The 16,034-nt window shown below is 44.7% G+C and overlaps 1 protein-coding gene across 1 annotated transcript in view; it reads left to right on the top strand.

The window, feature by feature from the left end:
• The window catches only part of UVRAG (UV radiation resistance associated), a 336,707-nt gene that overhangs the window by 153,233 nt on the left and 167,440 nt on the right, over nucleotides 1-16,034 (top strand). Inside the window, exons 5-7 of the mRNA XM_085623282.1 lie at nucleotides 6,251-6,325; nucleotides 6,645-6,730; nucleotides 14,740-14,845. Of these exons, the coding sequence (XP_085479408.1) occupies nucleotides 6,251-6,325; nucleotides 6,645-6,730; nucleotides 14,740-14,845 (267 nt within the window). The remainder of the gene's footprint in view (nucleotides 1-6,250; nucleotides 6,326-6,644; nucleotides 6,731-14,739; nucleotides 14,846-16,034) is intronic.

Raw genomic sequence — 16,034 nt, 5'->3', positions numbered from 1 at the left:
AGTCAGGGTAGCATCACCCCTCTTATTGCAAGTTCTAACATTAATATTGGCAAATTCACTTAGAGCATGCAATGGTAGGTTCAAGGGGGATAACCCGCCCCAGCCAACTTTTAATAGATCAAGGCAGGAGTCCCGGATCGATTATATACTGATCAGACTCCAGGACTGGAAATTGGCACTAGATTTTAAAATTGCCCAAAGGGCCGATAGTGATCACAACCCCCTAATCCTCTCATTAGCCGCGGATGGTTTCTTCAGGCCAGAAACTCGGGGAAATAGTTTACCTGCCCCTAGTCTCACCCTGTCTAGCAACAGACGAAGACTAAGGTGGGATAGACTATTAGAGAAACCGAACCGTATAAGGGCTATATATGAGCAAGTGGTTGTAACTTTCGAAAGAATGGAGAGGCTTCTCCCTCAATTGCCCTCGTCGGGAGGCTGTTCTTCCCTTGAGGATATCCATCAGACCCTCTGTGCCAATTTAGCTGAGGTATTGAATCCTGTGGTCCGGGGCAGGAAACCGAGGAGTGAAAGAGCCTCTTGGTTCAATGCCAGCTGTAGGGGAGCTAAGAAAGATCTCCTCCAAGCACTTAAAAATAAGGAATCATCCTCTGTGATTAGGGAAAAGAGGGTGGCCTATAAGTCCCGTCTTGAAGCCGCTAAAATAGACTGGGACTGGGAGAACTGGTCAGAAATAACATCTGCTCTCACAGTTAGAGATTCCCAAAAATTTTGGCATATAGTCAGACATGGTTCTGCTGAGCCTGTCATGGCAATAGAATGTAATGTTACAGCTGAAGTCTGGGAAAAACATTTCTCGTCCCTCTATAGCAGAGCTGGGTTAGACCAAATGGGAACTCCGCCTGAGAGCTTAGCGGACCCCATTGATGGTTGCACTGAGTTGGAAGACTTTAAGCTGGAGGAAGTGGAAAGGGCAATTACTTGCCTTTCCTTAGGAAAAGCGCCAGGCTTAGATAAGATCCCAGGCGATCTCCTAAGGCATGAAGTCAGAATTTGGGCACTATACTTTCTGATACTGTTCAATGCAATCATTCATGGGATGGCACTTCCTCCAACTTGGCTTGGGGCGGAGATTGTGCCCATTTTCAAAAGGGGTTCACCTTTGCTCCCCGCCAATTATAGACCGATCAGTCTGATAGACGTTCCACAGAAACTCTTTGCGAGGCTTCTGTTGGATCGACTTTTGGACTGGATCGAGGAGAGGGATGTTCTGAGCCCTCTTCAGGCTGGGTTTCGCCAGAAGATCTCTACCGTGGACCAGGTCTTTAGGCTGTCCCTTCTACATTGGAAAACAATACAGCTGGAGGGTGGCAGCCTCTATACTGTATTTGTAGATTTAAGGGCTGCGTTTGACCTTGTTCCGCGTGGTAAACTCTGGGAAGTCCTGGCGAAAGTTGGGATGCCAGCTGATCTCCTGAATATGATCATCCGCCTCCATACAAACACCTATGCCCGTGTGAGGTGCGGTGCGCAGGGTGTACTCTCTAACAAGTTTCCCGTTGAGAGAGGGGTAAGACAGGGGTGCGTACTTGCACCGACCCTGTTCTGCCTCTTTGTTAACGGGGTTATTGACCATCTTAATGGGGTCCCCAATTCGGATGTCCCGAAGTTGGCGGGAAGGAGGGTCCCAGCAATTATGTTTGCAGATGATACCCTCCTTCTCTCCAAGTCACCTATGGGAATCCAGCGTGTTCTGGATGGTTTTGGGGACTTCTGTAGAGAGCATGGATTGGAAATCAACACCACAAAGACCAAATTTATGGCCTTCAATCCGCCACCCAGGTTTCATCGTATCCCTCGCATTGGGGAAAATGTACTAGATCGAGTGAGCACCTTCGAATACCTTGGTGTCACACTCAACGAGGAATTGGGGTGGGGTCAACATCAGGAGAAAACAAGGTTGAAGCTGGCGCAATATATTGGTGGAATATTAGCAATGGTGGGGAAGAATAGGTCAACCCTTAAACCCATAGGCCCTCCTCTCCATATTTATAGGGTACAAGCAAGAGGAGCAGTTACCTATGGGAGTGAATTATGGGGTCACAAAATCCTGGACAGCCTGACAAAGGAGGAGAATAGATTCCTTAGGTGTTTAGCAGCTCTTCCTCCGAGTACTCCGCTAGTGCCTCTACGACTTGACCTAGGCATTAGACCACTGGAGGAAGAGTTGGCATTTCGTCCTGTGATCTATTGGCGCAGATTATGGACGGTGCCTGAATTGATTCACTATAGACAGGGCCTCCAGGAAGTTCTCAGCTTCCCAAATTCGGGAAACATTCCTTGGCTTAAATTCATAAGGAATAGTTTGATGAGCCTAGGACTAGATGCACTATGGAACGATCCTGGTAATGCTTGTTCCAAGCTTTCTAAAAAGGCCCTAATCAAGGTGTATCATGATTCTAAGGCTCCTTTACTCCGACCCTCCAAATCCCTAGGGTCCCTAACAAATCAATTCCTCCTTATGAAGAGTACATACATCTTCGAATTGGCCTTGGATAATGTTTACCCTGTAATTATCAGGAAGCTTTACTTGCAATGGAGGCACGGGTCTTTGCCAATTCGTGCTTTCACTAGCTCCTGGTCCCTGTCGACATCCAGTATTTGCCCGGCATGCAGCGCAAGCGAGGAAACTGAGCTGCATTTTATATTTTTTTTGTCCGGGCTATACTGAGTCCCGCAGAAAGTGGATCATTCCTATCTGTAGGAACCTGGGCTTCATAAGGTGTCATGAAGCCTTTCGAATTCTCAAGAGCGAAATGGCCGCACACATTGTGTTTGCAGTGGCAAATTTCTTGGGGGCTTTTTGGCATAAACGGAAAAAATATTTAAAAATGTCAATCTGATTTATGTATGTAATCAGTATGTATTAGCTCTGTCGATGCATTATTTTTAAAGATTTTATCTATTGTTGCTAAATGTTTTATATTGATTTTATGTACTTTTATGGATTTAATCCGAAATAAAGTCTTCTTGAACTTGTAACCTCTTTATAAGGTGATCTGTAAGTCCGATATAGAGAGCAATAATCCAGTCTGCTCAAATTCAAGACTTGCACCGACAACTGACGAGAGTTTTGAGAAATAAGAGGATCTTTCTGCGCTGCTTGGGTTGCAGGAAGCACGTAGACATTAATTTATTAATCTGATACTCAAATGAGAGTTTGCTACCAAATAGCACACCCAGATTACGAGCAGTGGATGATGGTTCTGGACATTCTCCTAACAATGTCGAGGACCTGATCAAGGGATTACAAAATATCAAAACCTCCAATTTTATCTGAATTTAGCAAGATAGAATTGCAAATCATCGAGCTGGCTTCCTTGATCAAACCGCTTTTGAACTTCCCCTGGAGTTTGGAAATGTTTCCCTGCATGTGGATGATTATTTGGGTGTCATCCGCATAGCCATAAAATTGAAAGCCAAAAGAGTCCATCAATTCTGCTAGCGGAGCAACATATAAATTAAAAAAGAGTACGAGTGAGAGCAAGCACCTGATGAACACCAAGGGGAATTTCTTTAAAATCTGATGGAAAAGTTGCCATCTGAACTGTCAGTGAGTTCTGTTTTCCAGAAAGGATTTAAATAATCTGAATGGCTTGTCTCTCTGGCTAATAGAAAATAGCATTTTCAATAAAATAGCATGAGAAATCTTATTGTATCCTACCCTTACTCTTATGACTGCATGTTTTGTCCACCATCATGGTTCTGTTGGTCCATGGTAGTGTAGAATAACATCACTGCTGTGTTCTAAGTGAACATTGAGGAGTGGACCCTATCCACTTTTTCTTAGTAGTCAGTCCCCACTTGTAGTAATAAAGAAAGTACAGGCAGGCAGCAAATCCCCGTCATTAAACACTCAGCAGAAATGTATCCTCTGTTTTTGAATGAATCTTAGGTTCTTGTCTGACTCAAGCGACCGTGTCTGAATTACGGGTCTTAGCTGGGCAAGGAACCCCCCCTCCCCCCCCCCCCCCCTTAGGAATGGATTGGTGTGAGTAGTTCCTTTGTGTTCCCTCCCATTGTAGTAATTCCCCAAGTTGTTCAGCTCAGTCTAGAGGAATGCTTGTCTTTGTAATGTTTTTTTTGTGTGAAAGCCCTGAATCTAAACAAGCTCAACACCGACAAGACAGAAGTAGTAATCTATGTCAAGAACATCTCACTATTGGATTCCAGCTGGTGGCCGGCTGAACTCGGACCCATACCAAGCACCCACGGCAGGAACCTCAAAATAATCAACAGCAAACTGGACATGAGCGCACAAGTCAACGCCGTCGGAAGATGCTGAGGAAGATCCTCAAACTGCTCCCAATCAATTCCTAAAGAACTGTCACTCATGCCCTTGTTACCAGCAATTTAGACCACGGGAACACCCTGTACGCTGGGATCACTAGCAGCCCAATATAACACAATAAACCATCTAGAACTCACCAGCCAGACTCATCCTCAACCTCGCACACGGGAATTGCATTATTCCACACCTCCGGGAGCTCCGCTGGCTCACCAGTACACTAACGCACTCATTTCAAACTCCTTACACAAAGCACTACACAACTTGGCCCCCACCTCCCTGAAGAGTCTCATTTCCTTTCAGTAACTACCCAGACACCTCCACTCTGCAGTACTCCTGCTCTCACACATCCCAAGCATATACAGAACCTGATCAGGAGGGCGGGCTTTCTCTTGCATCGCTTTTCAAGCATGGAACAGCCTCCTATTCCAGATCAGCACCTCCTCTTCTCTCCTTGAATTCCACAAGAAGCTGAAGACCTGGCTTTTCAATCAATCAGCCTACCGTAGGCCGGGCTAGGCACAGAGACTAACTCAGCGCAGAGATACCCTCGTGATGATGGGGTGCTTAACAAAATACACAGAATGTAATATGTCAGATGCACTTTACTAGAACCTTAGCACTTCTTGGAGGAGTACGATCTTGGTCTTTAACCCCTTCCCCGCTCATGACGAAACGGTTCCGTCATGAGCCACGGTTGCCGTGTGCTCATGACGGAACGGTTCTGTCATGACAATCCTGTTGGCGGCCGCTCCGCCTGCGCGGCGCTGTTTCCCCGCCTGTGCGGGGCGACAACGCAAATGGGCGGAGTCATGACGGAACCGTTCCGTCATGAGCACAGCTCAACTGTGGCTCATGACGGAGCGGCTCCGTCATGAGCACAGGCCCACCGCGCTGCCCCCCTGCCCCCCCCAGCGCTGCAGCGGAATGTCCGCAGCAGCGAAGGGGTTAAACAGCAGCCCCAACTCCACTGTATTGGGTGCAAAGTAATGCATTTTGCATATGCACATCCTGTGAGGAGGCGAAGCCTTATAGGTCAAAAAACTAAAATGTTACTCTGCAATGTGACGAGTTCATTGCGAGTTCTATCCCATTGACAAAGAGAAATATCCAACGAGAAAAAGGGTTCTAAATGCGTTCGCCATGTTATGGCCTGTGCTAGAGGGACCTTTTCAAGAAGATCAAGGTAGATTGTAGTATGTCTAGACCATGACTTCCGATATGCGATATGGCAAGTGGTTTAAGTGAGGCGACCCTTTGGGAACGTCTCAATAATTTAAAAGGGAACATGTTTCTGGAGGAAGAGATGGAGGAAAGTGCGATATAATCTGATTGCTACAGGACATTCACTACGTTGATGATTGCTCATTGCAGCATTTCTCCTAGATCATGAGGTCAGAATATGTGCTGCTGTGGGGCAGAGTCTGGGAATGTGTGGGACAGTTTTCTAGCAGGCGTAATGGAGGCAAAACAGTACGTATCATCTAGGCCAAGAGATCCCTATAGTTGATCATTGGTGACCAGAACTCAAGGGAAACGCACGTAACCATGTAGCGATTAGGAAGCATGAATGTGCCTTCTGTTTTCAGGTTGGATAATTGCTGTTTTTTCTTCAGTTTTATGCCTTCAGTGGGCACAGTGTACGAACTGTGTGGATTCTCCTACAAATTGATCACTTACAATATTAGTAGCGTGAGACCAAAACTACTCAATAATATGATTTTCTAACCTATTTTCCAACCACGTAATTCGCTCTCTTTGCCGCCTCGTTCTTCCACTAGATGTTCTCACTTGATTTTTGGGTGAGCGTGTGCACGCAAAGGATTTGTTTGAGTGTTATTTTTTATCTTAGGATACTGCTCATCTGAAAAGCCATTAACTTGCCTGTTTCCATGATCTGTCCATGTGATGTAAATTTGTTTTTTTGTAATTCTGTTTTAGATTCGAGCTAGAAACCCAAATGAGATCATATTTGGATTAAATGATGGCTACTATGGTGCTCCATTTGAAACAAAGGTAAATTCGCTAGTCCTCTGACAGGATTTATATTTTAGTACTTAATAAGTAATTATTGTGGGTAGAGTGCCCATTTTCTCTGTGGCAAGTCATCTAGCTTCCTTTTTACATGTTCTCACTAGGAATCCTCTCAGATTGCTTGAATGGTCTCTTTGTGTTAGTTGTTTGTGTTTTTTTTTTTTACTACTTTCTTTTGACTGCTTTACTCTCTATTAAACATTTATCTCTGTTTGACTTAAAAATGAACAAAATCCGTGAATTAAATGATTTTTTAGTGCTTTTGAAATGAATGTGTTAATATTTTTTTGTCTCCCCCTAGGATTCTGCCAACACACTGAACCCCAACCTTCTCCAGGTGGATCACAACTGTGTGCGAAAGTCCTACGATGTGAAGGATTTACTGAGGTGAGGGTCTTGCCCATAATGGCCAGTGTCAAACGTTATTTGTGTGTTGTATGAATATAGTATTTATAAGAAATTCATACTGTAATGTGTTTTCCCTTAAAAAACTTTAACTAAAGTTATTGTACCAGGAATATGGTGAAGTGGTACAGCTTGCTCAATTCTCCTGGAGCGAACTAAGTTATGGTCAGACCTTCTCAGACGAGCCCCTCTACTCGGTTGTTATATAGATGACCGAGCACCTTCGCCGGCTTCCATTTTGGGCACTCCGTCGAGCCACACTTTTGAGTGTCTGACTTTGGGAAGTCTTTGGTGGAAGAGTAACTCTTCCATTGAGTCTGTGGGTTATCATTCCTAAAATCCCCGATGGGATTTGTGCGCAAATGTAAAAATGAGTAAATCGGCCATAATCCATGGGGCTTGAAAAGTTACATTTATTTGTGAACGAGCCTCCTAGCGTGTGCTGTAAATGACCCACATCTAATAAACGTGTCCCCTCAGGAAGACTTGCTTTCTTTCTGATATGCCCTCTTTTTAGAACATTTTGTAAGCTCAGATTTTAGTAAAGATGCTCGTAGAGCATTATTCTTAACCAGATTCCATGAGCAGGAAAAATCCGAGTCACACCTTGAAGGGAGTGATGGAGTTGACTCGAATAGAAAACTGCAAAAGGGCGTGATACTTTTCAGCAGGCCGTTAGTTTTCCTTTGTGAAGTCCAAGTTTATCCCAAGGAAATGCCTGTTTTTTTGCTTAACTATAAAGAGTGTACATGTACGCATGCGTGGATATTCTCAAGGTTCAGCTGTGCTTCGTGCTTTTTTTCTCGTTTTTCTCTATTGGGATTTTTTAACTCTATAAATAAACCGTTAATATTCCATGAATTAGGGCGGGGGTAGCATAGTTTAAGACCATTTTAGTCCGCGAATACACTATTATCTCCTTTCTTGGTACCTACAATAACACTAGAAGTGTTAGTGCATCATCATTATTTACAACTATGTCTTAAGCGCGGGAGTTTACTGTGCATGATATTTTTACAACGGCCAGAAGATGTCGCTGTTAGGCCACGCACAGTTTTACATCGACCCTCTTGGAGACCCTTCAGTTGCCTGATGCATGTGAAAAAGTCGGGATTTTGGTTTCCTTTCCTTCCTTGCTGTAGAAATAATCAAAACTGGGTCTCTTTTTTGCTGGCAACTTCGGAATGTTTGATATATTGCTGATAATCTGTATGTATGTGTTGAAAGATTTTTCTTGGCTATTGTGTTTTAGGTTTGTGTTTACATTTTATGTGCAAACGTGTATTTATTTGACTCCAAAAGATCTATAATGTTAAAATGTGTTTAGCATGTACGTCAGAAGCTCGTGGAGGAGTTATCCTCGAACCGCGGATAACTTTGTAGCCTTTAATTCCAAAAACCAGCACGACTGCAAAGCTGCTTCAACACCACAAGACTGGTCATATTACACAAACGTTTTGGGAAAGTACGACTTTCCATCTGAGAAGGCTTCTTGGCGCTAGGCAGACCCACCATACCGGGCACAGCACCTAGTAGATGGGCTTTTACACCCTACCTGCAAGAACTCTGTAACCCGAGCGACAGCCCTGCTGTCTTTACTCGTTACCTCTGTGACTGAGCAATAGCTCTGCTGTCATGCAACCTGAGCATGTGGCCTGAGTAATAACTCTGCAGTATTTCTAATCTACCTACAGTTCCTGTGTGACCTCAGCGATACATCTGCATGTAGAATCATGCACGACCTCCACCACGGTGTAGTGGTAACGATAATGCACTTTAGTGGGGTCTGAAGCTCTATATAAATCCTAGAAATGCCACAAATGAGCTCAACGCCCCTGCCCCTAAGAGCAGACTTGAGCTCCAGAGTCCAGCACATTCAGTCCTCACAGCCTGCTGACTGGAGCAGGCATTCGCAGTGGCTCTATTTGGAGGTGTCTAGAACAGGAGGTGACACCTGTTTGGCCACTATTCCTTCCGGGTCAAGTTCCTCTTGCTGGAAATGAGAGCAGAGCTATTAGGAGTTGAGTGGGAGTGTGGAGGGACGAGGAAGAGGTTTGACTGTAAATTAACTTGTGGGGACATGTATGAAAGATGTATTTCGTAAGGCTCGCAGCTCAGATGAGAGCAGGGCAAACATGGAACAAATGAACAACCAATCAATGTCCTGCTGCTGTCCCAGCCGAAGCAGTGGGAGCAGTGGAATGGACCTTTTGCCACATTGCCTCTTTATTACTTGGAAATGTCATTCCCTACTCGTACTGAAAATGGATGCTGCCTGGGACTTAATTATAAAAGGGCAGCAGGATGCCTCCTCATATAAACTGGAGAGAGCTAGGATCTCTGGGATTTAATGAAGAAGTAGTGGGCTTACAAGGAGGGGTAAGGACAGAAGGATCACACGGGACAAGCGGATTCGTTCTTATGCTGTGAGGGCGGCAACCTACAAAGCTCTTTGCCTTGGCACTCACCGTACTGATGCCCTTCCACCCAGGGCACAAGTCCTAATAATAAAAGTGGGGACTGACCAAGTCAGGCAGTATGCAAGTGGCATGACACGTGCTATCAAAGCGCATGACGTCACGATGCAAGACATACCACGTGGCATCACAGGAAGTGACCTCACTGGAAGTGATGCCTGATATGTGTATATTATAACATGCCTACTGAAAATGCAATAAAATAAGTTTTTGTAAAAAGTTGCCTCCTGCAAAGCATATCATGTAACATGCAGATCAGATTTGTATTTTATGTAGATAGGTTGGTGGATTGCTGCTATAAACAGAGATCCTTTTGTTACTTGTAGTTAATAGATAGTAATCCTTCTAGTAGACCACAGTGAGCTATGAAGGGTATTTGACTCCTGCACCTGACTGTCTCATGTAACACATCTTGTACATTCATTTACACACTTACACATTATCAACTCCAAATAAATCACGTATGTTATGTAAAGTGCTTTAGCACTCTGCATTGGGATGAGTAGCGCTATAAAAGAAATAAAATAGTGCTATTTAAATTATTTGTGTAAATACTGAGACCGACCAACCCATCTGGCATTCCTACAGTGCACGCACTTGTATACAACAAAGTAAAAAGCATGCCTCTCTTAAGTACCTGCGAAGAGATAGCGAGCTGTGTGCTTTTGTTTTCTCCCCTGGTGTATTTGCATTTGTGAGGTTCCAGGAAGCCTCTAGTCCCACACTCGATGAAAAGGAGGCATGATGGCCCCTTAACTTCTGTGTTTATAGTTGCGCAGCTCGAGTTGGGAAAAAAAGCCTTCTCCCTGCATGCACGTTGCTGCCGGGAATCGAAAGCAGATAACGTGCAGGAGCTGATGAACGTGTCCCGGTGTTTCAATATTACACTGGGACAAGATCAACATATTTCTGTGGGGCTCACCTTCTTAGCCGGCGGGACGGCCGCCACCCTGTGAAAAGAGTGGGTGGACGTTGTGTACCCGCATGTACCCTGACTCATGCCCTGCTTCCACCTCTAGGACCATGAGGAGCTGGTGTGCCAACCCCTGCCCAGAAGGTTGGCATTCCTCGACCTTACATGAGTAAATGATATCCGGGCCTTTAAAGATTTTGTAGTTTCAGCTCTGGTTGCCACCTTAATTGCACTTCCCTTCTTTTCTCGCTCATGAAGTGTACTTGTACAGCACTAGGCTGTAAACCCTCATCTAAAAAGGTGCTTGGCTACTGCTCCTTTCACGAACTCCATTTTCACCTTTGGCATAATTTTACTCATTTGGCAGCATCTCTGCCTTTCCTATGTTGCCAGTTGGGTTACTGGGCCTTTCCCGATTGCATCCCGTGTTAGGTGTGCACATACCTCTAGTAGGTGGGTGATGTGTAGCCCCCTCTATGTTTAATTCCACCGCCACCAAAGTGGACTGTCTATAAGGCAGATCACCCAGGTATATCCCTGCCACCGTTACATGCCTCCTTCCCCTTCCGTCTTCCCTTTCCATGCCTCTCACTGCGCCTCCTCCGTGGATTGCTCATGCACAAACTGATGGCAGTAAAGGCGCTGAGTCCCAAGACCAGCTGAAAGCACCTCTCTGGTCACTCCCAAATGTCCTCGAAATGCTCCCCACATCGGATCACAGCAGTACAACACTCTGCCAACCCCACTATGCGGTATGTTACCTGTCCAGTAATGAGCTACTCAAGATGGGTTACGAAGCGCTATATAAATGCGACCATACTATAAAACTCTGGAACTATAGCTATTCTCTGGTTTGCGGACACAAAATGTACCTAGGGGTCTAACATTATAACATTAACTTATGGTCCTGCTCTGAATGCATGATGTGGTCATATTGTGTCCAGATTAGAAGTACAGTAGCAGTTGATGGGACAAAGTACCTCAGAGTGATTTAGAGTGGGTAAGAAGGAACTGCTAAATGGGCTTAGGTAGGGTCTGTGAGCAGATGGCAGATTCACGCCTAGTTCCTATAGTTAAACCGATGGCCAAGAGCGCGGTCTGATTTATAATTAGGGGTGGGCGGAATTTGCGGAATTAACCTTCGCAAATTATCGCGAGAATGTTTAAAATTATCGCAAACAAGCAGAAACATCGCGAAGATGCGGAAGTTTTTTTCCGGCATGTTCGCGAGATTTTCTGCATGGTTGCGGGTCGCCAACTTACCCATGTGGTTGCTTGCGGGCGCAGCCATCTTGTTTTGAGTTGTTCTCGCGGTGCATGATCGCGAGAAGAAAGACGTGATCGTGCGACGCATGACGTCACTGCGGGCGCGAACTGTCGCGAGACAGCGCAAATGGCTAAAAACAATACAACATCTCATGGAGAACGCGACCGGATCAAGAAAACTTGTCGGCGAACGCAGGGATTCAGGTAAGGCGATCGCGCGCGCGCGAGAATGTATTATTTTACAGCGCGAGCAAGAAACAAATTATCGCCAAGCTGCGGAAACCAGAATTTTTGACATTTTCGCGCTCTCCGCGGAACGCAAAAATGTCAAATTATCGCAATTTCCGCGAACGGAACGAAATTTTTGCCCAGGCCTATTTATAATACTGCGAAAAGATCATCCTTATCATACCGATTTCTTTTTGTGTTGCAATACTGTTTAAAAACCGCGCATAAGCCTGATCGCACTGAAAGGCTACAGAGCACGCATGGTCGTTGGTGAGTGAAGTGCAAATGGATAATTAAGCATTCGTTAGCACTCTGAAGCAGTTTTGTAGTTTTGTATATGCCTCATTGACAATAAAAGCAGGCAGTTGGTAAACGGAATAGCTCCACGTTCATCTTTAATGTAAAGAAATACATAATGTTGGTTCTGACTTGGTTTTAGCTGAACTATTTTTTTAGACTCGTTTGAGATTTGGAGATTTCCCAGATTAGCCGAACTCTGCCATCCTTTCTGATGTTTGGCACTCAAGGTGGGCAGGAGGAGGGAAGGGCACTAAGGCACAATTCTTTTTTCGAGCGCTGCTGGAGGAGGGCATGCATCCTCGGGCCAGGCTAATTTTTTTCACAAATGCTATTAAAAGATGAGTTAGGAGAAGGGCAAAGGCTCTCAAAAACGGCGGGGTGTGCGTTTTATCCTTTCTTTCGTGGAAGGGCAGTCCCCTGCAGTACAGTACAGCTTAAACTAAATGGTTGCAGTTCCCGTGCCTACCACTAGTCGGTTTACCATGTCTCCTACCTGTTGCTATACAGATTCAGTAGCCGTCTTGAATTTATTTACTAGGCCCACATTAAACCTGTCTCCAGCAGCTTAAATGAAACAGTTTTAAAGATTAATTAACTTGAGGGGTCTGGACCCTCCCCTGCTTGATATGGAAGTAAGGAAAATAGCGCGTGCTTTGCAGGGGCCTGGTCTCTCTAATTGCCACCATGCCCTACATGGATCAGCCCGGTCTGTTGAGCATAAAGCATGGACCTGGGCGGATCTTCCAATCCCGCTGTGAGTTTGTTCAGGATTCGCTGCCGCCGCAGTTGACTTGTGATTGGTGACGGAGTGCCGGCGTTGTCTGGGATAAACCGACGACTGTTCGTAGATGAGTTGTAGAGGCGCTTGCCTGGATCTAGTCCTGATACTAAAAGCGAAGGCGAACATTCACCCAAAAGACTTTAGGGAATAATGGAAGGTATGTAAGTGAGCCTCCACAGGTGGCATTGTGGCGCATCGCACTTTAACTCTTTACATTTGAGTGCATTGGATCCGAGGTTGAATACAGAAAAAACACCAACCAATCCAGCGGGGTAAAACGTGATTGCTGCAGAAGCCTTGAGGTCCTACTTTATCACAATGTCCATGGGATGGGAACGCTACTCTCAAAAGCCCTTCCGTAAGAAGAAAGCTAAACTATTTTTATCTGAATAGGCGTGGATGTGTACACTGAGCATGGAATAAGATACCTTTACCAGCATACTGGTGTGGTTAGCTAAGGTAGAACTCTTTGGAACATACATGCATGACCTTTTTTGTTCAGTCCAACAACTAAGCAGCAAGTTCAGATTTCACATTAGCAATAATGTTTATGAACTACTTGCCGCAGAATTCATCTAAGTGGGTGTGTTATGCACATCACTTTTCTGCACAGGTGCCACTCTTATTATCCATTTGCGTCAAAAAGAATCCGTGGATAAATAATTAGCTGACAAAAGCGGGCATCATCTACTGAAAGTTCTTAGGTAGTAGAATAATGTTCTTCCTGTAGCGACGCCTACATATTCTGTGCAATCCTATAAATGAATGGAGGATCAACCAATCCCAGCTTCAGCCAACACTCAGTGTGATCTTGATCACCTCAGGTCTCTATGGTGTTCTTCAGATCTTCAAAAACACCACTTCAAATAGAAAATAGTTAAAAGTGCAATGTGGGCAATAGGGAGGTGGAGGAGGACACTCGGGTGTTTAGAGGAAGAACAGAAAAAATGTGAAAATTTGTCCCCGGGATCACAGATGGAGTACATTCACGACAACAAGGCTGTGCATGGAGGAACTCGTGACTAGAGGGAAGGGGTACAAACAGCTAGAGAATTACAGCATCTGGATTTCAGTCTGTGTGGCGCAGAGGAACATGTACATACAGGGAAACAGAGCCACAGGAACAGCAACATGGTCACAGTTGAAGGGAGGTGAGGATGAAAAGGGGAGTTATGAGAATTATCTCCACCCCAAAAACGTGCACTCTTTAAAAAAAAAAAAAAAAAAAAAAAAAAAAGTTAAATAAAAAAAAAAAAAGGATTTTGAAGTGATGATCTTTGAAATATGCTTTGGACAAAACGAAGTTCTACGAAAATTAAGACAACAGTATACAACCACCTGACTGCGTTGAGCCTCTAAACGATTTCAGTTCATCCCGTTATCACCTCAGACATGGTCATGAATTGGGAAGTGATCATAACATGAGGATCAGAAGTAAGATTGACCAGGTGGTGCCTGGAGACTCATCACACTGCATCTGAGACTTCTGACCTTATCCCTTTAACAGCCAAAGAGCCATATTGAGGCAAGGTGCAGCCCATATGGGCAGCTTGGCAAGGAAGACTTGGCGAATCATTGTAGGACCACTTTGTGTATCTCGTCTTGAAGGAGTGCGACAATCCACCAGAGAGGTGCTGCAAACCCTAACTGCAGCTGTAGGTTGGATACAGGCCTGACTGATCTGTGGATAAATGCATACACTGCAGGATACTGAAAAGCTGAATCCTGGCGGGTCCACTCAGCCTTTCGTCCTTGCAAGGTGAGTAAAATGAGTACCATTTAGTTGGGTAACACACTTCTGTTCTTCAGTGTCAAGTTATCCCATGGTGTGAACATGTGCTATACAAATTTGAATAACGTTAATACAATGAGCCACAAGGTTGCGTCCAGATTTAAATTTCTGTGATTTTACAACTTTTTTTTAACATGTATGTTTAGTTTGGAACATGTATTAATGAACCGTTAACCAACTTGTCATAGAGTTAACAAATGTTACATTGAACCACCGGTGTCTTTCCCTTAACAGGCTGCATAGAACTCAGTGTGCGATCAAGCAGACTCAGGTAACTGTACAGAAAATAGGAAGAGAAATAGAAGAAAAACTGAGGCTTACGTCTTCGAGCAACGAGATGGTAAGTCTCAGGCACTGCATCTAAGTAGAGACACATGTTTGATTGTCCTTTCATTGCGTAGGTTTGCTTCCATACAGTTGTTTCATAAATGGGGCCAACATCACAATGCATATAAGATGGCTCTTGTAATGAATAATGCCACAGAACTGCTGGTAGGAACTCCAGGCAAATAAGTAAGGGCAGGTCTGCAATATAAAGACTTTTAGTGTGGTCCAAGAATGCAGAACCTTTGTGCCAGCTGCATCTCAAAGGTACTCTGGAGTCTGGTTTTCCTGACTGAGACCGATTTCCATCCAATTTAAATTCCTACAAAAGAGATGAAATGGCGAGGCATAATGGGAAAATAATACTGTTGGTTACAGATAAATTGTACATTGTGTCTGCCTGCACAGTATAGCACGCAATAGATTTTCCAGACAACCGCTTGAGTGTTGGGGGCCATCCAGTGGAATGCCTGCCCTCTGTTACATTGTTCACTTTTATTGATCCACACATTCGTTCAACTGCTCTGTTCGGGGTGGCAAGAGCTCCGGGTGAATTTAGTAGGACAGAGTAAGTAGTTGCCTTTCATTGAATAAACAGGTGCATTCATGGGTGTTTGGGTGTAGGAAGGTAGGATCTTTCTGCATGGTTACCTCCACTTTTTGCCTGGTACTAAGCTGTTATTAACTAGTCTGACTGGAATCCTGCTAATCAGGACCCCAGTCTATCTGCTTTCGCCCTTAAATTGTTCTATTCAGTACTTGGCTACATCACAGATTGGATACTGGATTACCCTTATCAGTCCCTAGTATATGGTACTAAGGTACCCAGGGCCTAGGCACCCCAGAAGGCCCCCATAGGCTGAGACATGCATTATGCCACCCATGGGAGACCATTCAAAATGGAACTACAGGCCTGCCATTGCAGCCTGTGTAAGCTGGTGCTAGCACCCCTTACTAAATATATAGGTTTCCTATATCTAGGGTAACTGCACTTAAAACCTATACGTCGACCCTATAGCAGGCCTTTTTAATCCTGAAGGCAGGGTGCTTGGTTCTAAGTGTGAGGGTGCCCCTTCATGAGCAGGACACCCTTACAGCCTACGGAGTCCATTCTCCCGGGTTTTAAGTGAAGCAGCCATACTATATAGTAAGGCACCGCGTAAGTACGCAATGACCATCTCGAAACTGGCTGCAACTAATCCAAT

Source organism: Triturus cristatus, chromosome 8 (genome assembly GCF_964204655.1).
Source record: "Triturus cristatus chromosome 8, aTriCri1.1, whole genome shotgun sequence".
Lineage (NCBI taxonomy): Eukaryota > Metazoa > Chordata > Amphibia > Caudata > Salamandridae > Triturus > Triturus cristatus.
The sequence above is the reverse complement of the archived record's forward strand: the minus strand, read 5'-3'. Positions and strand labels throughout refer to the sequence as shown.